The following is a 26,069-nucleotide window of genomic DNA, read 5'->3' as shown; positions in this document are numbered from 1 at the left end:
TCAAGATCCGTGTACAGTCCCATCTCTTGACACGACCTTTAGCATAATGGGCTTCTCAGGCTGGAGGAGTGCTTGTGGGGCTAGTTTAAGTGGGATCTGAAATGGTGAAGTAAGCATGCTGAGAAGCAAGAAATTAAGCACCACCCATAACATCAATAACAACAGCAATAACAATAGTGAAAAATGTAAACATCATCCCTAATATATGGTGAACACATCTCGAAAAGTCACATGCTGTTAAGTATTCTGTGTTGAAATCTACTCTTGAATGGGTGATTCACATTTTAAGTGTATGGATAGTTCCCAAATTATGGAGAAGTAAATTCCAATTAGTGATGCGAAAGAAAGTATATGCTTTTTGTTTCTTAATTTCCTCTTGCCTTCAAATGTACTTTAAATGGCAAAGAAGAAAATTCTGAAGTTCTGAAGAGCTTTCAAGAACCCTCTCAGCTTCATTATCAATTAGTCTTTTGTTCAGTGTGGGGAAGCATCCAATGGTTCTCCCCTCAGTAAGGAGAAGTACAAGCAAATCCTCATTTACATGAGGAAGTGCCAAGATGAAGATGATTGGAAGCCTGTCAAGGAGGAAATATCCCACACCAAGTGTGACAGAGACCTTTCTCTCTGGGATGACTCCATTTCTTTAAACAGCTTTAAACTTACACGCTGATTTTCAATTGGTGGCCAATTCTATCCTCCTAGGTTTCTCTGCAGAAATCATACTAAGGAGATGAATATTAAAGGCAACTTAATCACTAGAAATAGGCTTTCTAGAACCTTTCCTGGTAGGAATCAGTGAAACAGTCACGTAAACTCCTCCCATGACAAGTCCAGGAAAAGATGAAAAAGATGAACACTGGACAGGTCCTGACAACCACTGGAACTGGGATTACTTAACAGCCATTCCAAACAAGTATATATCTGCTTGAGTATTGTTACTCCATTTTCATGGTATTAACAGTTCGCATTTGAAGATGAATTCAAGAGGGGTATAAACACAAACATGCTGGGAATGGAAATAGAAGCACGGAATCAAAAGTAATTATTCAAAGGACAATATTCACTTAATGGTTACAAAAATATGTACTTCAGAGCATCAAAATATAACTATTAATTTACCTTCTAAGGCATCAGGAAATTCACAGATTAGTTCTCATCTATCTTTGTCATCACATTGGAGTTCTGAAACAAGCCCTTCTGAGGTGAGTATAATAATCAATATAATGAGCAATTAAAATTTAGGGATTCTGTTATACAGATTCTCATGTTATTGGACATGGAGGTAGAAGAACATATTTTATAATATAAATATAACATGTAATCATATTTAAATATGAAATGCAATCATACACTTTCATAGAAGACATACACAGGTTTCAAAGTAAGTTCAAATCCAAGTCAAATCATTCCTTAAACTTTGCATGCTGTCTGTGGGATGAGTCCCACAAAAATATTATTGAAGGTTTATTCAAGGACAAAAGCGACACTGTAGAGTGTAAATTTGTGGAAGCATTCAGATATGTAGGAAAACAAAATTAAGAAAAATGCTGTAATGACAAAATATTCTATTATAACACTACAACATTCAGTTTTTTAAAAACCTGCCAGAAAAATACATTCTCACTACATGAAGCACACTAACCTGGGTTTCCTTACAAGGCTTGAAGGAGAAGTTCTGCATTAATCTGACCAGAGCAAGTTTCATGTTCATGAGAGCAAACCTCATACCAATGCAATTCCGAGGACCAGCTCCAAAGGGAAGGTATATGTAAGGATTGATGTTGCCCTTGTTTTTTTTATTGAACCTGGTTCCATAACAGAAATGAAAACACATTAGTGATGCTTAAAAGCATCAATTTCGGGTTGTCAAATACATCTTTCACATAATTGTGGGTTGGCCATTCAAATCTTACTATTACTGAGCTTTAAGAGTTGTAAATAAGAGAATTTTTCCAAATGCCAATTACCCTAACTCTTGAGGACCTCTTTCTTGTTGATTAGGTGATGTGAGTGCTGTTTACAAAGCTTTAACACCTTAAAATTACATTTAGCTTAACACCTTAAAATTACATTGAGGGTGTTGATGAGTTCACATTCTGCAATACATATGGGAAGTAAGGATGATGGAGGGGAAAGCAGGTACCTGCTTCAACTGACAACCCTATGGGCATATGTTAACTGAGGGAGAAGATGATACCTCCTAGTATCTAAATAATTCTTCTCCTCATTTTCTCTCTTCTCCAACCTGCTTCCTACCTGTCTTCCTCCTCATTCCCTTTGGCCTTTCCTTCAATTCACTCCCTCTCCATATACTCCTTCTCTTTCCAAATTCTCCATCAAATACTCTTTGAGATCCTCCCCTCCAGCACACTACTTCTCCCCTACCACAAATAAGTGATATTACTGAGATGACATCTAATGCTACTCTACTCTAATAGCATCAGTTATTAGGGTATGAGTAAATGCTTTTATATCTCTTCAACCAGGCTATAAATTATTTGAATTTTAAACTTATTCACAAAATTCCTAGATACTTGATGGTATGAAGAAAATAATGTTTATATTGGCAAAATGATCATGAAAATACTACTTTGAGTTTAAAATAGTGCTACAGTTTAAGAGAATATGCTTAAGTTTCTATAGGCTGTTATTTTTTAAACATTTATTTATCATTTTTATTGGGAAGTCAGATATAGATATAGCAGGAGAGAAAGAGAGAGAGGAAGATTCCCCATCTACAGTTTCACTTTCAAAGAGGACATAATTGCCAGAGCTAAGTCAATCCAAAGTCAATCGGAGTCAGAAAATTCCTCCAAGTCTCCCACATTGGTGCAGGGTCCCAACATCCTGTGTCATCCTCGATTGCCCTTTCAGGCCACAAGCAAGGAGCTGGAGGGGAAGCAAGGCTGCTGAGTCACTAACCAGCAGCCACATGGGATCTTGGTTCAGGAAAGGCAAGGACGTCAGGCACTAGGCCAATGAGCTGGGCCCCTATAGATTGTTTTGCTTAAAATGCCATATCAATAGAGGGAGTGCAGTATATGTTTTACACCCAATAGCCTATCAATCAAAGCAATGTAGCATGTGAGAAAGCTGACATTGATTGTGGGTATTGGGACAAGTATTAGGCACAGGCAGATGAATTAGAATTGCCCCCAAAGACTTGTATCTGTTACATATGGGCATATTTCAAACATTATCCAGAATCTACATTGATAACATCTAGAGTTCTCACTGCCAGGGCAATCACTGACACCTAAAGCTTGGTGACTAGAATAATCAAAGAGAACCCTATGGATTTGCCACTGAACAAGAAAGAAGCTAAACAAAGTAGAGGTCTGATTGCAAGAAAGAAACAATTGATGGTTTTGAAACCAAAAGGTTATATGAACACAAAATTAACTCAGAATTACCACATGAGCACTCTATACTATCAGTAGGGTCAACAAACCCACAACACAGTTTCTGTCAACAGAAAGTCCACCTGTAGGTGATAAAAATGTCTGCATCCCGGGCCCGGTGCCTTAATCTAGAGGCTAAAGTACTCACCCTGAACACGCCGGGATCCCATATGGGTGCCAGCAGCTCCATTTCCCTTACAGCTCCCTGCTTGTGGCCTGGGAATGCAGTTGAGGATGACCCAAAGCCTTGGAACCCTGCACCCATGTGGGAGACCTGGATAAACTTCCTGCCTCTTGGCTTTGGATCGGTGCAGCACCAACCCGTTGCCCTCACTTGGGGAGTGAATTCTCACACCATCGGATGGAAGATCATCCCCACTGTCTGTCCTCCTCTCTGTATATCTGATTTTGCAGTGAAAATAAAATAAACATTTTTTTGAAAAATCTGTGTCCCAATGCTTCTGACTTGCCAGCCAGTGCTCTACAAATTCTTGAATCATTTTTCCTTATTAAAACAACCTTAGTAGTCAATCATCCATTTCAAATTGTACAGCAGCCTGACCTATATTGCTACTTCCAAGAACAGCAAACAGGCTCAAGATCTGGTTAATTCACACTGGAAAGTGTCACTCACTACTAAGACAACATGTGAGCTGCCAGAGAATGGCAACCGGAACCAGGATCTGGGCACACAGACTATCCTCTGTCCTGACTGACTCTTCTGTCCAACAGCAATGAGGACTTCTCCTCAACACAGCCTCTGGTTTTACAATTGCTCCAAAGAAGAGGCTATCAGATGCAAGGTAGACAGCTTTTCCATAGATACTGTGACATGAGACCGACAAAGAAATTAGCGTAACAAAACTGGAAATAATTTTTAAAAGGCTGGACACCTAAAATAAGGTAACAGTTACTAAAATACAGTTAAACATAAATATCACCAAAATTATGTGTGTTTTTATTTGTATGTACTGTCTATGTGTATCAGAAGAAGACAATATCCAGAATCACCACCAATACAAAATCCACACACTTAATTCCCGAACGGAAAATGACACAGAACTTTCATTGATCAAAATAGGTCTATGTAGCCCTGAGATATGGCCAACTGGTTCAGGCAAGATCACCACCAAAAACATCCTAGCAACTAGGACACCTTGTGTCTCCCTAATCTTGGGACCTGCTCCAACTGGAAGAGGGAGAAAGGTGGTACAGACAATAGTGTACTCTCTGCACAGGATCACAGGAGTTAGAGACTGGTGAGCCAGGAGCTGGAGCTATGGAGAAAATGGTAGAAATCTGACATAAGAACCCAATCCTTGAACTTTATGGCAGGTATAGCACAACTGACTGCAAACAAAGAGCAGTGTGCTAACGACAATATGTAAAATCTAATTGTACACATATGGGTGACAAAACTTAGAAACATGCCACAAGGAGACGAACCTGCTAACCTGACCGACAATGACCAAGACCAAAAGAAGAGACAAAGGTACAATGAATATGATTGAAGACTCCCCTGCATTGGAGAAAAAACCCTTTGCCAAACTCAGAGTCCGCTGAGGAAGACATCAAGAAAATGAGGCATACAGAAGTCGAAACACTGGTTACAAAATATCTTATCAACAATGAGAAGCATGTAAAGCATGCATTCAACGAACATGTCATACTGGAAATGAATCAAATAAAAAGTGATGTATCAAAAATGAAGAATACAGTGGAGCAAATCACAAGTGCAGTGGAGTCTCCAAAATAGAATGAAGGAGGCAGAAGAAGTTATCTCACATTTACAAGATATTTTCTGATGCCATGGGGAAACAAACAAAAAGCTGGATGCAGAAGCTGGGATTAAAGGTATATTCAATGAAATATCACCCACCAAAACCAAAGACAAATGCTAGAACATCTCAGTAAAATAACAACAAAAGATTAAATCAATGAACAACTCATTGTTAAATGACAGGATCAAAGTCCCATCCATTCATATTAACCTTGAATGTCAACGTCTTAAACTCATCAATCAAACGTCATAGATTAGTAGGGTGGATTAAAAAACAAAACCCATTTATTTGGTTTCTACAGGAGACACATTTCACCCATAAAGATGAGTGAAAATTGTATATCATTGATTTTGATTTTTTGTTTTTAGTTTCATCTGTACAAAAAACATTTTTCTGATTAAATTCTTCAATGAATCATAGATCATACAGTAGCATGATTTTCTTCAAGAAGGTTCTTGATTTCCTTTTTCATTTCTTCAGCAACACATTATTCATCAGTCACATGTTATTTGACTTCATGGCATTGCTGATTTCTTTTTTACTTCCTGTTGTTAGTTTTGTTTTCTGGTGGTTCACTTACAGGACATATAGTAACTGTGTAATGGAAACTGTCATGTCTAGCAGCATGCTATTCAACTTCATAGTATTTTGAATTTCCTTTGTGTTTTTCCTATTGTTGATTTTGTTTTGTCTTGTGACTTTTCATTTAAGGGGACATATGGTAGCTGTGTAACAGAGACTATCATATCTAATAGCATGTTTCTAAATTCATGTTGCAAATTTCTATTTTTCTTCCTGTTGTTGATTTTGTTTTGTAGCTTTCATTTAAGGGGATGTATAATAACTGTGTAATGGATTCTGTCGTACCTAGATGTGAAGATACAATGCAGTATGCATCTCTACTTCCAGATAAAGTTCAATTCTCCATGAAACCATTTACTATATCTTGACAACGGGATGCTGGATTCTCTGCCATTGTCCATGTCCGCAATGGTAGACATGTGAATCTGTGTGAAGAACTATACTATAGTAATGATATAGGGGAATTCAGTGAGGGGGCATGCTTTGGGGAGGGGATAAGGGAAAACCTAAGGGCTTAGGGAACTGCTTCATACAATGATAGTAATAAAAAGATGTAAAATTTTGAAAATCATAAAATGATAATAAAAAGTAAAATTACAAAACTAATGATTCTGCTATCACAAGTTCTTTGTTTACTCAAACACTTAAGAGATATGCTTAAACCAGCCTGATTCAAGGTGTTTTCCTCTACCTTTCAGGGTGGAATTCATAAGGCTCTGGCCACAACTTCGGATCATAGTGAAGGGCATAGACCGGAATTACCACAACTGTCCCTTTGGGAATGAATACTCCATTGATTTCAAAGTCTTTCTTACAGACTCTCTCAAATCTGCTAGCAATTGGGTATAATCTGAGAGTTTCATTCACCACCATGTCCAGATATTCCATTTGCATGATGACATCATATGTGACAAATGCCTGGGAAGAAAAAAACAGATTTTGAGAAAATGAGATTTGAAATTAAAACAGTTGTCCTTTCATTGTGTTCAATAAGCAGTGCATTCAGATATGGTAAGTAGTTGTAAACTAGGACATTTTGAGGACAAACCTCTAACCAGGGCCAGAAAATCTCAATGTGTCCTTATAATACTCATGCTGTCTCATGTGTATTAAAGAGATAAATATTTAGGGCCTGGCGCGGTGGCACAAGCGGTTAAGGTCCTCGCCTTGCACACTCTGGATCCCATATGCGCGCCGGTTCTATCCCGGCAGCCCCGCTTCCCTTCCAGCTCCCTGCCTGTGGCCCGGGAAAGCAGTCAAGGACAGCCCAAAGCTTTGGGACCCTGCACCCGAGTGGGAGACTTGGAAGAGGCTCCTGGCTTTGGATCAGCATAGCATCGGCCATTGTGCTCACTTGGGGAGTGAATCATCGCACGGAAGATCTTCCTCTCTGTCTCTCCTCTCTGTATATCTGCCTTTCCAATAAAAACATAATAAAAATAAATCTTAAAAAAGAAGAGAAATATTTGGCACACCATGGTTGATTAGTGGCTAAATAATTCACTTTGCACCCACCAGAATCTGATATGGTGGTCGGATCTAAAACAGTGGCCTCACTCTCATTATATTCTCTGCATATGGTCTGCAAAAGCAGTCGAAGATGGCCCCAAACCTTGGGACTGTGAAACCAGATGGGAGACCCAGAAGATGTTCCTGGCTCCTTGGTTTGTATTTGCTCAGATCTGTTTGTTGCAGAGTGAACCATCAGATATAAGATCTTCCTCTCTGCCTCTCTTCCTATTTATATATATGACATTCCATTAAAATATATTAGAAGGAGAGATGCATAGAGTAGAACACTATGCTCGACAAAAATATGCAAAGTCAATATCACCTTTCAAAAAGAGGCTACAACATTGCCAACAAATGGGACTTGAAAAGAAGAAAATCCCTTACACTGTCTGGCTTCATCCTGATGCCACACTGGTCATTGTGGACATAAGTGGAGTGACCAGAAAATGCAAGATTTTTCTATACCTCTTCTTTTTCATTTTCTGTACTTTTTTACATATACTTTTTATTGCATTCAGTTTTATAATAATGTTTCATGGGCTCTGATGTTCTCCCTTCCCATATCCTTGCCCTCCTCACATGGTGGATTGCTCCACCTTATTGCAGTATTACTGTTCAAATCTAGTCTTGTTTCTTTCAATGCAAGCATGTGCCTTGCATAGTGTCCAGTATCTGTACATCTGACTCTCAAAAGAAACAACAGAAAAAGAAACCTTTTATTTGAAAATATGGACATATAATGTCACTCAATTTTGTTTTTAATTCATGTAAATGTGGCAACAAATTCAGGTCAAGTGAGAGTTCTATACAGATAGGAAAGCACCTCTTCTTTGCACACTGTTTCTAGAACAGTTCCTCAGGCATACCTTCAGTACTCAACTGCAAACTAGAAGGTGATCCTGGTGTTAATCTGGACGTAAAACAGGCACACCACACTAGATTCCAGGCTTTTTTAGAATCAAGAACAGACATGCTAAATCATCTCTTGTCTTCTTTAACACGGATGTTGTGATTGGAGAATGAGAATGGCAGGAAGAAGAGCAGAGTCTGCATCCCCATGCCCGTCCAGACCAGCCCAGGCCAGCCTCATTCACACAAAAACTCAACCAAACAATATTCAGCCAATGGAAGCAGAGCAAGTGACCTCAGACTTGAGTAGCAAAGACTCCTACTATGTGACACTATGGATTCTTGTAAAACACACATGCGACCAAAGATCATTCCCACAGATGTCATAGTTCTGTGAGTTACAGCTTCTGCCTTGTTTCTCCATGTGTTTTTCTTTTTAGCTTATTCCTTTAATTGTCAATGAAGTATCCTCACCACACACTTTGCAAGCAGTCCCCGGAGTGGTGATGTCGAGGCATTCTATCAAGACACTAACCGCTGCCCCACAGTGCACCCATCCCAAGTATCACTCACTCACTCATTCATTCACCTTATTGGAAAAAGCTGAATCAACCTCCTGCTGTAGTTTCTGCTGGACATCAGAGTGAGTGGCCAATAAATACATGATGAAAGAAAGAGCATTGCTAGTTGTCTCATAACCAGCAGAAAGAAAGATGATTGACTGGGCTAGAAGTTCTGTATCAGTCAGAGCTAAAAGGAGAAGAAAAATATTTTAAGTGAAGTTCAACCAGATGTTATAGTACACAATTAAGCTAGTGCCTGCAAAGACAGCATTGGATATGACTGCTGGATTCAAGTCCAGGTTTCCAATTCCAATCCAGCATTCTATTAATAATTCTGGGAAGGAAAAATGATGGCTCCACTACTTCAACCCCTGAACATGCTAAAGAGTTTTCAATGGATATCCATGCTCCAGGGTTATTTCTGCTTTGGCAGCCATGTGTGGAATCAACCAGTAAAGGTAGAATACTCACTCTCCAATTCCTTCTGTAACGGCTATTTTAAATAAACAAATGTTTTAAGAAACAACATTTTTACATTAAATTTCAAAATTCTTGTAGGAAAAAAAATGTATAAGCACCCAGCACATTGGCTCAATTGGCTAGTGCTCTACCTTCCATTACCAGCATCACATATGTATGCCAGTACATCTCCCAGCAGTTCCACTCCCTATCCAGCTCCCTGCTTACAGCTTGGGAGAGCAATAGAGAATGGTCAAAGCCAAGAGCCCATGCACATGCATGGGTGTAAGGAGAAAAACGCTTGGCTCCCGGTTTCGGATCGGTTGAACTCTAGACATTGTGGCCATTAGAGAGTGAACCAGTGGATGGAAGATTTTTCTGTCTTTCCTTCACTCTGTAAATCTGATCTGTGTTGCCAATAGACCATTTTTTTTTTCTTTTTAAAAGAAAATTTATCCATAGAGAGCCAGAAAAAAAAAATGCGTGAGTTCACTTTATCCCAGTTTATCCCAGTCCTATCATTCTCTCTTCATTACAACATCCTCATCACCATCTCAGTTGGGTGATTTCAGGAGAAAGCTTCTCTGTCACACATGCACAGTGCAACCAGTACACCACTTGGAAAATACCAAGGCTTTATTGTATGAAAAGTAAAGGATAATTTGTCAAAATATATGAGAGTTAAATTAAGGGGACAAAAATGGAATACAGATAAACTTGTGACATTCAGAATGCAGTCCAAGGATGAACAGCACCTGGGAGCTCATTAAAAATACAATTTTTCCAGCAACAATTATGCAAGACAACAAGGAAGTTCCTCAAATTCTGAAAATAGGTCTAGGTATGACACAGCCAATCCTGCATCAGAGCTTCCTATACATTCTCAGTTACCTTTGTAGGAATCAACTTCTTTGGAATTCTGGCAGTTAATCATCAGTTGCAGTAAATCCACTCGGTGCTGAAAGATAATGGTTAAAGATATCATAACCTTATGTCAAGTCCATCAGGAGCTCAGCACTGCAGCTGCTCCCTGAGGAGCCCCCACTTAAACCGAGAGGTCTGACTGGAGTGGCCTGGATCATCATCTCAACACTATGCCTCAAAATGATCATATAGTTATAGGCCCCCAAACAAGGGACAAACAGAACATCCTCATGCAAATAACATCAGAGTTACCTTTTTCTTCTCTTTGAGGCGATCATCTTTAATCTTTTCAACAGAGCTTTTCAAAAAATCTGTAACATCTCCGGGATACTTACTGATATTCAATGCTTCATACACTGGGGTGAGGAAAGGAAAGAGTGCTATAGGAAAAAGAAAAAATAAAGAAATCATAATGTAAAGCAAAATCTATATGGCACAAATACAACTTCTCTATCAAAGGAGTAAATGTCCTCGGGGTCTCAACAAGAAACCATTCCTTCAGAGCTTTTCTTTAGACTTCCTTAACAAACACTAAGTAATAATGACACAACCACACACAGAGGCCATTACAAGAATGGAACATCAATAGTCTTTCCTTCATTTTAGCAATCACAACGGCCCTGGACTGAAATTCACCAGAGAGAATGGCACCAGTGACTGCAAATGAAGTATTGAACCCATTCCTTAAAATGAATTGCAGACCTATGGTGATAAAGCTTAGAAACCAGCCTAAGAGAAATCTAACCAGAAGTACAATGACCAAGAGCAAAAGAAAAGACAGGCACAATGAATATTACTAATGCCTCCCTTCCAAAGAAGCAAAAACCCTTTTCAGGCATAAAGTAAACTGAGGAATACATCGAGGAAATGGGGGATAAAAAATTTTAAAACAAGCATTCCCTTGCTGAGATGGGGGAGGCAGTGGGGATAGGTGAGTGTGTTAGCTCATGGGATCCGGAGGACGTGAGCTTGGGGAGTGCATAGCAACAGTGGGGCATATTTGGACCTGAGACCTCACATCTAAGCAGGTATGCAAATTCCCTTGGGAATTCTCCATGTGCTTGTTGTCAGGTAAGGTGAGGAGATGGAGAAGCATGCTGCCCTGGTGTGCTGGTGGACCAGGCCTGGAGAATTTCAATAGGCCTGGATCCTGGGTGGGTGGAGGAGTAAGACAACTGTCTAGCACATATTCCATAATATTGGACTCTGTTGGGGAGGCAGAGGTCTGGATAAGTAAATCAATAACTATGCTTGCAAAAGCTGGGCTCAAGAACCCATGCACTGTTGGACACAACGATTGTGGATTTATTAGGAAAGGGGGTGAGTGGCTAAGGCATAGGGATGACAGCTCAGGGAGTCTTTTGCAAATAATTATTCCTGAAGAACTCCCAGCAACAAGGCCACTGTGCTTGAAAGTAGGCAAGATGCCTGAGAGCTGTCAGTATGGAGGGGAGATGTCAGAGGGCATTTATGTGTCTGACAGATGCACTCAAAAATGGAAACCTTGAGTTGGACTTAGCATGAAACACTGCTGACCACCACAAACCCACACAAAACACAAAAACTAGGGACATACCTGGCAGGATTAGGTCACAGTATCTGACAGTGTGGGTCAGCATAGGGGACAAGGAATGCTAGGTTTGCCCATGAAACTAATGAACACACAAGAGAACCAGGCCCAGGGGTAGATTCTGTGGAGAATATATGGGCCTAATCCTATGGAATCACAAATCTTACTGGATAGCTTAAGGGTGGGGGTAGTGATGTGCTGAACTAGGCATGACCATGGGACCTGCCGACATGCACGGATACTGGGGCCAGGACCAGACTGGGCAGATTCAGGCTGCAGCACCTGTATGTGCACCTTAAATCAGAGCATGGGACAGACTAGGCCAACATATTAACTGGCTCATACATAGGCTTGGTGAAAGGGCACGCTATGAGGTATGGATCTACACCAGTTGGCATATGTGAGATCTATATCTGGGATTGAGCAAGGTAAGGGAACTTTGGAAACTTCTCTGGTTGGCCATAGTTCCTGTTAGTGAACTATGGTTCAGGCCTGGGTAATAGGCTTGACAACGTAGCTCCACTTACTGCCAAGTGTGTGTTGGTTTTGGAAGGGGGTGGAACGGCAAAGCCAAGCAAACCTTAGCACACTAGCAAGTGCAGAAATCATGCTGGAGTGGAGATCATGCCAGGTTTGACTCTCATATCTAAGAGTTGGCATGAGGCAGATAGGGGAAGAGCTATGCCAAACTGGGGCAGAGCAACCACTGGCATGTGCATAATGTTTGGCTAAAAACAGGGCTGGTTGAAGATCTAAGGGGAAACCCAAGCAGGGTGGGGGTTCCAACTGATGAGTGTGAAGATGGAGGGGTCTATGGTCTCCTCCAGACATGGCTGCAAAGTACCTTGGCATGGGTGTGAAGTGTGTATGTGGTATGACAATCAAGCTACAATGCGGCAGCTACCAATAATCATGTGAACCAAGGTGGGTGAAAAAAAGGCTGGGCTAGGTCTCTGATCCTGCTGAGCCATGTGTAAGCTGTGCCTGGGTGTGGATCAGGCTTTACTGAGTTGAAACACCCAACAATAAGAACCCAAATGTGTGAGGGCTGGTTAGGAGAGGACACTGTTCCTGCAGGGTCTGAATGTGGGTCATAGTTGTTGGGCTTTGACCCACCAGAGTGTGAGAGAACTGGCACTGGGATAATTTCTGATGGAGGAGTTTGGGAAACTCCTCTGTTGGTATACAGTCCCTGCAGGTGAGTGCAAGAACCAAGGCAGGTAACAGCCCAGATTAGGAGAGGTTACAGTACCCACTGGCACACTTTTGGCTGAAGTCTGGGGCAAGCCAGGATTTACCAGCTCATATCACCCGCTGGCCAATCTGAGCACCACAATGCAGTGTAGGTTGGGTAGAGCTGAGCCACAATACCAACCAGTTCACATGAGGGCCAGGATTGGGTGCTCCCTGGGCTGGGCTAGGCTGTAGCCTACTCCATTGAGAGCTGGAACTGGAGATAAGCATGGCTGAGCCAGGTTAGAGCATCCACTGGCAAATATATGCCAATGGGATGGGCCCATGCTAGATTGGGATGAAGCACCCAAGCAGCACTCATGAGACCCAGAGGGGAGAGGTATAAGCGTAGTAGAAAAACACTTATTAGCCTGCATATGAACTAGTTTAGGGAAAAGCCAGGCAGGGCTAACTGTATCCACTTATACATGCTTAAGCCAGAGTGGTTGCAGGATGGTTGGGCTTTTCTGCAGAATCAGCTGTCAGGTGCTGGCAACAGGGGCAAATTCTGTCAAGCTAAACTGCAGAACCACCTGGAGAATTGAAGATCTGGAAATGGGAGTGGGTGCAAAATGGAAACATTGAGAACCTCCCTTCTGGGTATCACTCCCACTGAAGGGCATGTAAAACAGGACTGGGGCAAGCATGGCTAGATAGAGTGACAACCACCAGCATGTGTGTCGACTGGATAGTGGGCTGGTTTGATTGAGTCAGGCTTCAGGGCCAATCGAGATGTATGAGAGCTGAACACGGTGTGGGACAAAGTGTTTCATTGACTGTGTATCCTGGCAAGCAAGGCCACCAGGTAAGGGGGTAGGCCTGCTGCGGATTATTGGGTGTTGTGTTGACTACGTTGCAGCTCTGCTGCTTTACATGAAGGATGAATGTGTAGTGGGCAGGGTCAGTGTGGGCTGAAACTCCCATTGGTTTACATAGGAAATGAGGCTGGAGAAAGAACTGATTCAGCATTTGCAATCACCAATTTGCATGTGGGCTGATTTGGGAGATGGATTGTCCCTGACCCTGTACTGGCAAGCAAACCCAAGAATCAGGTCCAAGATCAACTCAGATGCTGCTGCTTTGGGGATCCCCACACATGACTGCTACACTCAGAACTCCACACATTGGGAGAATTGTAGGCTCCATGGTCTGAACATGGAGGGCATGTGTCAGAGCTGGGTTTCCTCAGTCGATTAGATGGAACAGTAAACAGCATATCCAGATACACATGGAGAATATGGCAGTGTATTGGAATCTTCAGACGGTACCTGGTACCACGAAATAAAATGGAGAACAAAAACAAATTGATCAACTACCCTGGCCAAGTGTTGGAAGAGACTATCTGGGCAAACTTTAAATCATTGTCAACCAGTGAGCTCTGAAAGGATTTCACTGTACATGAAGTGGCAAGATCGGCAGTAATTCAAAACTACTGAGCTATCAAAACCACTTAAATAGGACCCTAGGAGCATGCCTTACATCATGGATTCTGGGATGGCATTGTGTCCATGTCCCATTCCAGGGAACAGTGGTGGTTGAGGCGATGGGTGTGGCTTCTCCCTTTATTTCCCCCTTCACCCAGAAAAAGAAGCAAAAATGAGATTTTGGAATTAATGAGCTCAGGCACATTCCTCTAGCCCTTGCCCATTCCCACCATAATCCTTAATGTACAAATAATCAAAAATAAAATTTCCAAAAATACTTTTAAAGACTTGTTATAAAACTTCTTAAAAACAATGAGAAACACACACAGGACTCTAAGGAATTTAAAGAACTTATCACACAGCAACACTGAAATATAACAATACTGAAATAAAATCAAGTCAATAATTACAAATAAAAGGCACAATGGAGCAAATTAAAACTTAATTGGCACCCTCAAAGAAGAAAGAAATCTCAGAATTGGAAGACATTATTTTCAAAAATGGGAGAATAACTGAAAGGCTGGAAGATGAACAAGCTAACAAAACCATTTAAAAATTAAGGAATAGTATTAAAAGTCCAATAATAAGAATTATGCGAGTCTCAAAAAAGACAGAGAAAGAAGCTGAGCTTTAAAAATGTGTGTCGTGAAATAACAAATAAAAACTTTCTTAATTTGGGGAAAGAATCAGGGAAAATATAAAATAAGGGGCAGAGAAATCCCAATAGGTTTTACCAATGAAATCCTTGCTATGACATGAAAATCAAGATCACTTCAGCTAAATAAAACAATGAACACACCCCTAAAAGTGCACTTGAAGACAATCAGGTAATTTATTGAGAATTGAGTGACATGTTATGTATAATAAAAGAAAATTGTAGTCAGACCAAAATAAATTTTAAAAAAAGCTTTCCTTGGTCTTTGAAAATGAAGTAAAAAAACATTCACATAAAAGAAAAACTCAAAGAATTTCCTCTTTAGAATTGCACCACAAATGATTCTTAAAGATATTCTCCGGCCCGGCACGGTGGCGCAAGTGGTTAAAGGTCCTCACCTTGCATGCCCGGGATCCCATATGGGCGCCGGTTCTAATCCCGGCAGCCCCGCTTCCTTTCCAGCTCCTTGCCTGTGGCCTGGGAAAGCAGTCGAGGTCCGCCCAAAGCCTTGGGAACCTGCACCCGCATGGGAGACCCAGAAGAGGCTCCTGGCTTTGGATCGGCATAGTATCGGCCCGTTGCACTCACTTGGGGAGTGAATCATCGGACGGAAGATCTTCCTCTCTGTCTCTCCTCTCTGTATATCTGTCTTTCCAATAAAAAAAAATAAAAATAAATCTTTAACAAGATATTCTCTTGACAAAGAAGAGGAATAGCACCCAAAAAAGCAACGATAGACATAGAGAATGCCCCATTAAAAGGACAACTAAAGACTAAATGAAGAACAGCCCTTTGCTAAAATATCAGGACCGAATATTAGCTATTCAAATTAACCCTGAATGTAGATGGATTAAATTCATTAATCAAGTGTTACAGATTAGAGAACTAGATCAAAAAAACAAAACCCATCTATCTGCTGCCGAAAGGAGACACATCTCACCAACAAAGATATGCAGAATCTGAAGGTAAAAGGATGCAAAATCATATCCATAGCTAATGAAAAGTAACAAGCAAGTTGGCATGGTCATTCTTATATCAGATATTACAGAGTTTGACATGAAAAACTTTTAAAGCAATGAAGAAAACCTCATATTGATCAAGGAATCCAATCCTCCAGAAGAGATCAACTAATTTGTTTCCTAGGATCTTTTCTTTTTCATCTCTAATTTTACTTGGTTTTCTCTCTTGCATTTCTTGCTAGACTGAGTAAAACATTGTTTTGCTCAACTTCTTTAAACAATGGCTTGTTCATGAGAACCAGGACCGCAGGCAGGCCTGCCATGACATGTATTGGTACACACTGGCAAGAGTGCAGGATGGAGAGTGGAGTCAACTGGGATGAATTACGCTTCAATGCCCAAATATGTGAATGAGAGCTAAAGGAGAAGGATGACAGACTGGACAAATCTCCTGAATATGGAAGCTTTTGGGGTAACTCTGTCTAGACTGTAGTTCCCAAAGCTGTACATGAGGGCAGACTATGTGGAGGACAGTGTTAGGGTGGGATGCAGCACCTATCCTTTTATGTAAGCAATGGGGCTAAAGCTAATCATGCTGGTGTAAGGACACTTTTTTTTTATTATATTTTTTGACAATCTTTACTTAGTTAATTACGGTAAAAAAGGTTCAAGGGCTATAGGAAAGTGGGTAGGACTATTATTTCCATATTGTTTCCTTCATGTTTAGAGGGGGATATTAAGGGAGAAGGCCCACCCAATTTACCACCCACCCGAAGTCTGAGATGTAGAGCATCTTCTGAGATTCTTGCTCAAGTGGTTTTGATATTTCACCAGTTATGAATCACTGATAATATTGCCACTCCAAGCAGTTTGAGGTCTTTGAAGAACTCACTGATCGACATAGTCCATCATAGAGTCTGTTAGCCCCGTATTTCCCTGCCAACATATAGCTGAGATGGTTGATTGACCTGTTCTGTCTTCTCTCTTTTCTTAGTTAGAGTTTTAAGTCCAGCATTTTGATTGGGGAGATCTCCATAGAAACTTTGTCTGAGGTGTTCTCAGACCAGATTCTTGTATGTACTAGCAAGTACAGGACCCAGCACAGTCCATCATACCGATCAGCTGGTGGTTGCAATCGCTGGGTTGGTTCTGTTTTTGGCCCTGACTTCCACTGGAACCAATGGATGTTGTAATCCAGCCTGGTGCTGCCCAGCACATACTCGGCCCTGGCATAAACCAGAGGCAGCTGTAGCCTAGTTGGAGCGATCCACAATAATACCAACCAGGCCCACCTCCTACACTGGTTTGCCAGTATGTGTAGCAGTAGAAGGACACTTTTAAATAGAGAAGTGTTAGCCAGGATCAAGCAGAGAGTGCACCTTCAAGAAAATATAAAAATAAATAAAAGAACAGAGCAACAACAGAGGGAAACTTGCAGTCTGAGGGACACTGGAAAGTAGCAAATACAATGGTGTGGTGCATGAGTGAACAAATACACCAGTGACATTAAGCAAATGGCTGCCTGAACTGCATCAGGATCTGGAACTCCACCAGAAACCATGTGCAAAGGTTAGTTGATTGAGAACTCAAAAAGTAAACCTAGACAAAGAATTGCCCAATCTGTTTTCATTTTTGCTTTGACCAAGAGCAGAAACAGAGCATCAGATTCCACACGTAGTGTGGGAACAGGGCAGATATCAGAGCTTAACCCCACTAGAGCCCAATTGGATGCCATCTTGTGTAGGGAGACAATAGACATAGGACAGAACTGCACCTGAACTAAGTTAAAAGTGAACTCATTTCTGGCTCAGCAAACTACAACAATGTGGCATGCTTCAAGTTTCTCCCAAAATAGGTCCAGGTAGCATGCAGACCTAATGGCCAGCTGATCAAGAACTCCACAAGTTTCACATGAGGTGTCATCTTGTACAATGTTACAAAGGCTTTGAAACTGTAGAGACAACAGTGAGCTGCACATACACCATAATCCTGAGAAATATGTGACTGAAAATGGGAGAAACATTGTACAGAAAATGGTGCAACAACAGTACATGGTCACTGGAGATAGAAAGTAGTGAGCCAGAAGCTGGGGTACACAAACCGTGGTGGAAGTGTAACACAAGAGTACATATCTGAAACTTGCTGGAGGGAGTGGTATAGGCGACCATAAACAAAGAACTGCATACCACCCACAACAAGTAAAATCAAACTGCAGACCTGTGTGTGAAACACAGTGTTGAAACATGCCTCAAAGAGAAGTATCTAATAACCAGAAGTACAGTGACAAAGAGCAAAAGCAGAGGTAAAAGCACAATGGATATGACTGAAGCTTCTCCTGCAGAGGAGCAATAGCCTTGGCCAACCTCAGAATTAATTGAGCAATACATGGAAAAAATGGGTGAGTCAAAGTTCAAAATACTTGGTATAAACCTTAATATCGAGAAGCATGTAAAGCCGGAATACTAAGAATTTAAGGAATGTGTTACAAGGAAATAGCAGCAATGACTCAAAGGAAAGCTGATATATCAGAAATGAAGAATTTCTGCTTTTTAATGGTGCAAATGAAAAGTAAAACAGAGAATCTCCAAAATGGAATGAAGAAAGCAGAAGAAAGAATCTCAGAATTGCAAAATATTTTCTCTCAGCAGGGGGAAGCAAACAAAAAGTTGAATGCAGAGCTGTATTAAGCTGAAAAAAAGTATTCAATAACTGAAAAATTCTATTCAATTGAAAATATAGTCTTATGAGAGTCTCAGAAGATACAGAAAGAGAAACTGGATTTAAAATTGTTTTTAAAGAAATAGTAAAGGAAATTTTTCCTAACATGGAGAAAGAATTGGAAAACAGCACCCAGGAGAAGCAGAGAACTTGAAAATGGATGACAAAAAGTGATATTCACCATGACACATGATCTATAAAAATGAAATAAATTTCTTCCAAAATAAAGAAAAGTTAAAAGAATATTCCTCTTCTAAGCCTGCCTTACAAATGATACTTAAAGATGTTTTCTTGACAGAAAAGAGGAATAGCATATACCAATACCAAAGACAAATGTGACGATCATTACAATAAAATAGGAGCAGAAGTTTAAATCATTGAACAACTCATTCCTCAAATGACAGGTCCAAATTGCCACCCACTTATTTTAACTGTGAATGTAAATGGTTTAACTCATCAATTAGTTGTCTTGGAAGAGTAGACTGGATTAAAAATGGCAAACCTATCTCTTTGTTACCTAAAGGAGATATATCTCATGAACAAAGATCAGCGGAAACTGGATCTCGTGGGTTATATTGTTTCTATTTTCATTTTTTCAAAACACATTCTTTTTCTCATTGAATTCTTCCCTAACTCTGGTCATATATTAGTATCATTTTCTTTAGAATGGTGCTTGATTTCCTTTTTTGTTTCTTCAGCAAATGCTAGTCATTCTGTTTTATGTTATTTAACTTCATGGTATTTTTAATTTCTTCACTTTATCCTGTTGCTGACTTTATTTTGTGGCTTTTCATTTAAGGGACTGTACAGTAAGTATAGTTAAGACCATCATATGCAGTGACAGGTTATTTAGCTTCATGGAACTGTAAATTTCTTTTTTTTCTTCCTGTTGTTGGCTTTATTCTGTGCCTTTTTAAAAAACTTCTTTATTCTTGACAATCTTTACATGGTTAATTAGGGCACACTGGTTCAAGGGCTACAGGAAAGTGGATAAGACTATTATTTCCGTCTTCTCTCTCTCTCTCTCTCTCTCTCTCTCTCTCTCTCTCTCTCTCTCTCTCTCTCTCTCTTTTATATCTGGGGTAAAGGTGGAGATAAAGGGAGAAGCCCCAACAAGCTTCCCTTTGATCCAAGGTCCGGAATGTGGACCATGCTCTGAGTGTCTTGCTTAAGTGGCTTTGATAATTCAACAGTTATGACTTGATGCCATTCTTGCCATTCCAAGTACGATGAAGTCGCTGTAGAATTCACTGGCTGGCATAGTCCACCTTATAGTCTCAATTTGCACAGTTTATCACTGCCATTATATAACTGGGGTAGTTGATATATTCTGTCCTCTGTTGTGCTGCCAGGTATCCTCTGCAGGTTCTGATAGACTGCCATATCCTCCATGTGCCCCTGATTTTGCTGTTCACTGCTCTGTCTAAGCCTCTGAGGAGGCTCAGATCTGGCGTTTGCAATCCATGGCGCACCATGGAACCTGCACTTTTCTTCATGGTTAGAGTTTTGAATCCAGTGGTTCAATTGGGAAGATCCCCAAAGAAACTTTGTCTGAGGTGATCCTAGACAGGATTCTTGTGTTTACTTGCAAATAAAAGTGCAGCACAGTCCATCTCCACAATCAGATGGTGGTTGCAATTTCTGGGTTCGTTCAGTTTCCGGGCCTATCTTCTAATGGAACTAATGTGTGTTTGCAGTCCAGCCTGATTCTTCCCACTTCACATTTGGTGCTCACATAAACCAGTGGGAGCCGCAGCATTGTCAGATCAACACACAATAATCCCCCACCAGGCCTGTCCTGCCCTAGCTTCCCAGGCTTGTCAGTATATACAGCAGACTAGTCCAGTCTTTCCCACATCCTGTTCAGCTCTCATATGTGTCATCAGGCATTAAAGTCTAGTACATCTCATACAACTCCACCACCCAGCCAACACACATGTTGGTGGGTGCCATTGTGTCCAGCCATTCCTGCCCCAGTCCTAGTTTTCATGTTCTCCAGTGAGAGTGGTAACCCAAGAGGGAGGTGCCCACTCTTTCTTTCATAGGCCACTCCCACACTTGGCTCCTGCACTTTCCAAATACGTTTGTAGTTTAACCTTACAGATTAGACTACAGTGCTAGCATCTGCTATCCGATGCTGTGGGGGAATGTTTAGGGCCCCTGCAGTTCTGGTTTTAGCTTAAGGGATTTATACTGACTGTGGAGAGGAGACTGGCAAGTCCAAATTTGACGATATGGTTCAGTATAGGTCTCTACGTCTAGATCAAGGATGGACTCCCAGTAAAAAATGTTGGGTGCTACTGGACAATCGGATGCTGAACATTTGAACTGTCATGTCCACACTATTGGGTTTATGACAGTCTACGAGGAACAATGTTGTTGTAATGATATGGAAAAACTCATTGGCTGGGAGTGGGATTAATCAATGGTCTAGGGAAAACCCAAGGGCTGATTGAACTGTGTTGTAAACTGATAATAATAACCAAAAAAATTAATTAAACTAAAAATAAATGAGGCTTGAAATAGATCTGACCTAGCAATTGCAATTACCAGTGTGAACATAGGTAACCTATGGGTTACCTATGTTAATCATAGGAAACATGTGAACCAAGGTGACATAGGTGAAAGAAAAACTTGTACCCCATAAAGGTGGGTATACACAGAAGAGTCATGTCAAATATAAAAGATTGCTATGAGGATTCCCGAACAATACTGCTGAACTCATAATTCCAACCATGGAGAGCAGCAGGATCAGTGGACTGTCAGTGGAGTGCATGTATCCCAATTGGGCCTCCCCTGTGGCTTTGACAGAGCTGTGGACAGCATACCCAAAAGCACATGGCAGATGTGTCGGACCATTGGAGCCTGCAGAGCACACCTGGTACCATAGCAATGGTAAGAGGGCAGTCATATTGGACAACTACTACAATGAAGCATGACAGCACATTTCTGAGCCAACAGAGAACTAGAGGTGGACTGTGTCAAAAATTGAGCCTTGGGAAGATATCCTTATGTTTGCGTCTGTGAGATCAACAGCATTTTAGATCCATTGAATCCACTTGAGAAGAACCTTGTGGCATGCTCCATATCAAGGATGTTACAACGACAGCAGGCACCATGCTCCATTCCTCAGGTACTGAAGTGCTTTGTACGCTGAGTTTGGTTTCTCCCCTTACTCTCCCCTTCCCCCATATACAGGAAGAAGGAAAAGAAAATGTGAACACAATGGTTTGACCCATTTTGCCCTGATACTAAACCTTTTCTACTTGAATCAACTTATAAACATCATTAAAAATATGTTAAAAAATAAAAACTGCTCTTTCTTAATGCAATTAATAGTCTCTAGCGCCAATTCATTTTGATGTGATTTTCTTTATGATTTCCAAATCCCTGTTCATTTTCCATTTTAAGCAATCTTTGAGATGCTTTATCAGATCACTCTTTTGAGATATTTTGATTCTTTTGTAAGCACCTCTTGTTATAAATGTCCCTTTCAATGCTGCTTTGACCACATTTAATGAGTTACAATATTTTTGCTTTTATTTTATTTCTAAATGTTTTTTTTTTCCTACAAATTTATTCAATGACACATAGGTCATACACTAGCATAATTTTTCTTCCAGAAGGCTTTTACTTCCTTTTTCATTTTATCAGTTTCACATTGGTCATTCAGCAGCATGCTATTTAACTTCATGACTTCATGGTGTAAATTTACCCCTTTTCACATATGACTGCTTTTGTTTTATGGCTTTTCATGAAGGGCATGTTTAATGACTATGTCATAGAGACTTTCATAAACAGTGTGAAGATACAATGGTATGTTCAACTCTACTTTCAAATCACAGATGGACTTCCAATGAAACTGCTAAAAATACCTTAACAATGGGATGATGGACTCTGCCGTTGTCCATACCTACAATGTCAAGATACACTTAAACAACAGAATGATGGATTGTTTATGATGGACTATACTGTTATAATACTATAGGGGATATTAATGAAGGGAAGGTAATTTAGGAGGCAGGAGGGGAAATTCTAGAACTAATGGAACTGTATTGTAAACTAATAACATTAACTTTAAAAATATTTGGGAGAATATATACTTGCACATGCATAGTATGAAACTAATATTACTCTGATAGTAACATTAAATATCAAGACCTGAGCAGTGGCAACCTGAGCAATAATCTATCTGCAGAATAAATGACTCAATCAGGGCAAGGCACAATAGCCTAGTGGCTAACATCCTTGCCTTCCATAAGGCAGGATCCCATTTGGGCACCAGTTCATATTCCTGCTGCTCCTTCACCCATCCTTGCTTGTGACCTGGGAAGCTAGTGGTGGTGGGCCAATGCTTGGGACCCTATACCTGCATGGGAATCCAGGAAAGAAGCTCCTGGCTCCTGGCTTTGGTCAGCTCAGCTCCTGCTGTTATGGCCACTTGTTTAGTGGACCAATGCATGGACAATCTTACTATCTGTCTCTCCTCCTCTCTGTAAACCTGACTTTTCAATAAATACATGAATTTATACAATGACCAGAAAAGGATGTTGATTACTGGCTTTAGATTAGCTCAACTCCAAATGTTACAGCCATTTGAGGAAGGAATCAACAGATGGAAAATCCCTCTCAGAATTCCCAGTTTCAACATATGGAAGGCTATAACACCACAGCAAGTAGTATAGGACCTTTAATATAGACAGAGATCAAAATAAAAGAAACAGAGACCAGAAGTAATCCTTATTTTCTTTGTTCAACTGAATAACGTGAATGATCTATTTCCATATAAGGGAGAGGCCTATTCAGTTCAACCATTAGTGCTGCTACAGTTAGACAGTCACAGTCAAAAATGAAGAGAGCCTTTTTTAAAATCATTCTGTAAAAGGCTAACTCCAAGGACTGGCACTATGTTGTGAGAAATTAAGTCTCTTTCTGCATCTGAGGCATCCCATGTGGGTGCTGCTTCAAGTCCTGGCTGCACCAAGTCCCATCCAGCTTTCTGCTAATGTAGCCCGGAAATGTAGCAGAAGATGGCACAAGTTCTAAGGCCCTTGCTTCAAGTAAAGACCTTCATGAATCTCCTAACTCCTGGATTTGGCCTTGCCCTGTCCCAAAAACCTGAGAAAATCTGCAATATAAACAAGATCAGAGATGAAATTTTGGCTCTCAATCTCTTACTGCCATCTCTCCAACCAACCACAATCACCATCTTTTTAATTCTGCATTTCAAATAAAAAATATATAGCTTTAGAAAACCAAAATGCATCAACTTATGACACAGCAGATATAAAGCTGTATGATTTTAAGAGAAAGCCAAGAGGTTTGAGTTCATGACTTCAGATTTGACAATGGATTCCTAGACCTGATATTCAAATCACAAGCAAAAAAGGGAAATACACATATCATACATCATCAAACGTTAATCATTTGCACTTACACAGCAAATATTTAGAGTACAAGATCCCCACAAACCTAGACTTTCAGCCATTGTCCATACCTGCAATATCAGAGTACATTTAAATAGCAGAATGCTGGACTTATGACTGCTTATTACTAACCATACTATTGCCACAATATAGAAGAAATCACACCAGTAGGAATTTAAAGAGGAGTTAAGGGAAATTCAATAGCCTATGGAATTGTATCATCAGATGAAAAAGTTATTTAGAAACTAATAATACTGGAACAAACAAAAATTATTTATCCTTACACAGAAACTGTGTAAAATGCTGAAAGATACCACCAGAACAGGAGAAAATCTTAAAAACCATTTACGTGTAAAGACACTTTTCTCTATAATATAAGGAATTCTTTCAATTCAATTACAGGAAAACATAATTTAATTAAATGGCACTGGAACTTAAGTAGACAGTTATCAAAAGAAAGCATGACAATGATGAATAATAGCTATGCAATTATCAATTTAGGATTAACATTAAAATCAGCATGGGTTATGACCTCTATCCAATAGAAAGGCTATATGATGAAAAAATGCAAGAGTCAGGCACTGGCAAGAAAGAGAAAGTGTTGGACCCTTACACACTACAGGTAAGAAAAACAAAATCATACAGGTATTACTGAAAAACAATTGAAAGTTATTGAATTAGCTAAACAGAATAATTGCCACTAATTCTATCACTGAATATATATACAAAAGATTGAAACGCATGTTAACACAAAAAATTAAAATAAATAAGGAACACAGTTTTCAAGCCAAAACAATAACAATTCAAATGTCCAATAACCAATGAATGCATTGATAAACAAAAGATTGAAAGTTACATAACGGAACATTACTGCTTCCTAACAATGATTGAAATAAACCAATCACAAGGGAACCTGTGTGGAATAATTCCATTTGAATACAGCTTAAGAAATAGTCAATCTATGGAGATAAAAGATGAGTGCTACAGGGGGAAAGAAGGAACAGAATTACTGAAGTGACAAAAATGTTCTAGAATTGGCAACAATGATGGCTTAACTATACAGTTAAAATAGGCTTGTTATTGTTTATTAATAACTTCTGAAAGACACATTATAAAAAGATGAATAAATACTTACATACTGAGAAAAGTAAAGGACTAAAGATATTATAATTAAGTAGTCTCCTGAGATTTTTCAAGAAGGGATCCTGTGGGTTTCTAAGGGAATCAATGTTCACTCCAAATGATGTGCTAGTGATCACATCCATGCTGTATGCCCCAAGGATTCTGTAGAGAGAGACAAGAACAATTAAAACCAGCACCTATCTGCCATTCTTGAGCCACACATGCAGCAGGAAGTGCTGAGCAAGCACATGTCAAGCACAACAGGCAGACGGCAAAAGCACTCCTGGACCACATCCGGACGCAGTTATAGTGCCTCAGTGGCTCATGTTTAGTAAGCACACATCAACAGTCAGAATTTTGGCTCAAATCCAGCTGACCACATTTCAGATCTAGCTTCACGCTAACATATCCTGAAATGCAGAAGATTGTAGTTTAACAGCTTCTCACCCTGTCACACATGCAGGACATGCATGAGTTCAGAAATAGCTAACATGGTGAACCAGTAAATAGGATACATCTACCTCTACTATTGAGATAAACGTATTTGTTAAAAAAAAAAATAAAACTACAACCTAGATCATGAAAACGAACATTACTTCTGTTACTCACACTCACAAGTTTCAAGGGTGAAATGTGCAGTTTTCTTTGTCCTAGGGGTAGCAGGACTCTAGGAATATTAGGCAAGCATCTACATTCAAGTAGAGCTAAAGACCATAAAAACATAGATTACAAAATTGTGTGCTATATGTGTTCATAACTGATGTGTAAGATCTAAGCTTTAGCAGGACAACTTGGAATAACTCACTCCAAGGGACTCAATAAGGTGACATGCAGTCTCCCATCCAAGTACTAACCAGGCCCAACCCTGCTTAGCTTCTGAGATCGGACGAG

At 40.1% G+C, this 26,069-nt stretch overlaps 1 protein-coding gene across 2 annotated transcripts in view; it reads right to left on the bottom strand.

Moving 5' to 3' along the window:
* The window catches only part of LOC121152790 (cytochrome P450 3A6-like), a 45,453-nt gene continuing 19,384 nt past the window's right edge, over positions 1-26,069 (bottom strand). For both annotated transcript variants that reach the window (XM_040974952.1, XM_040974954.1), the window contains exons 7-13: positions 25,192-25,340; positions 10,324-10,451; positions 10,039-10,105; positions 8,715-8,875; positions 6,456-6,682; positions 1,643-1,805; positions 1-96 (exon numbers count right to left, since the gene is read on the bottom strand). In XM_040974952.1, the coding sequence (XP_040830886.1) occupies positions 1-96; positions 1,643-1,805; positions 6,456-6,682; positions 8,715-8,875; positions 10,039-10,105; positions 10,324-10,451; positions 25,192-25,340 (991 nt within the window). The remainder of the gene's footprint in view (positions 97-1,642; positions 1,806-6,455; positions 6,683-8,714; positions 8,876-10,038; positions 10,106-10,323; positions 10,452-25,191; positions 25,341-26,069) is intronic.

Source organism: Ochotona curzoniae, unplaced genomic scaffold (assembly GCF_017591425.1).
Source record: "Ochotona curzoniae isolate NIBS_2020 unplaced genomic scaffold, NIBS_Ocur_1.0 contig_2657, whole genome shotgun sequence".
NCBI classification, from domain to species: Eukaryota; Metazoa; Chordata; class Mammalia; order Lagomorpha; family Ochotonidae; genus Ochotona; species Ochotona curzoniae.
The sequence above is the reverse complement of the archived record's forward strand: the minus strand, read 5'-3'. Positions and strand labels throughout refer to the sequence as shown.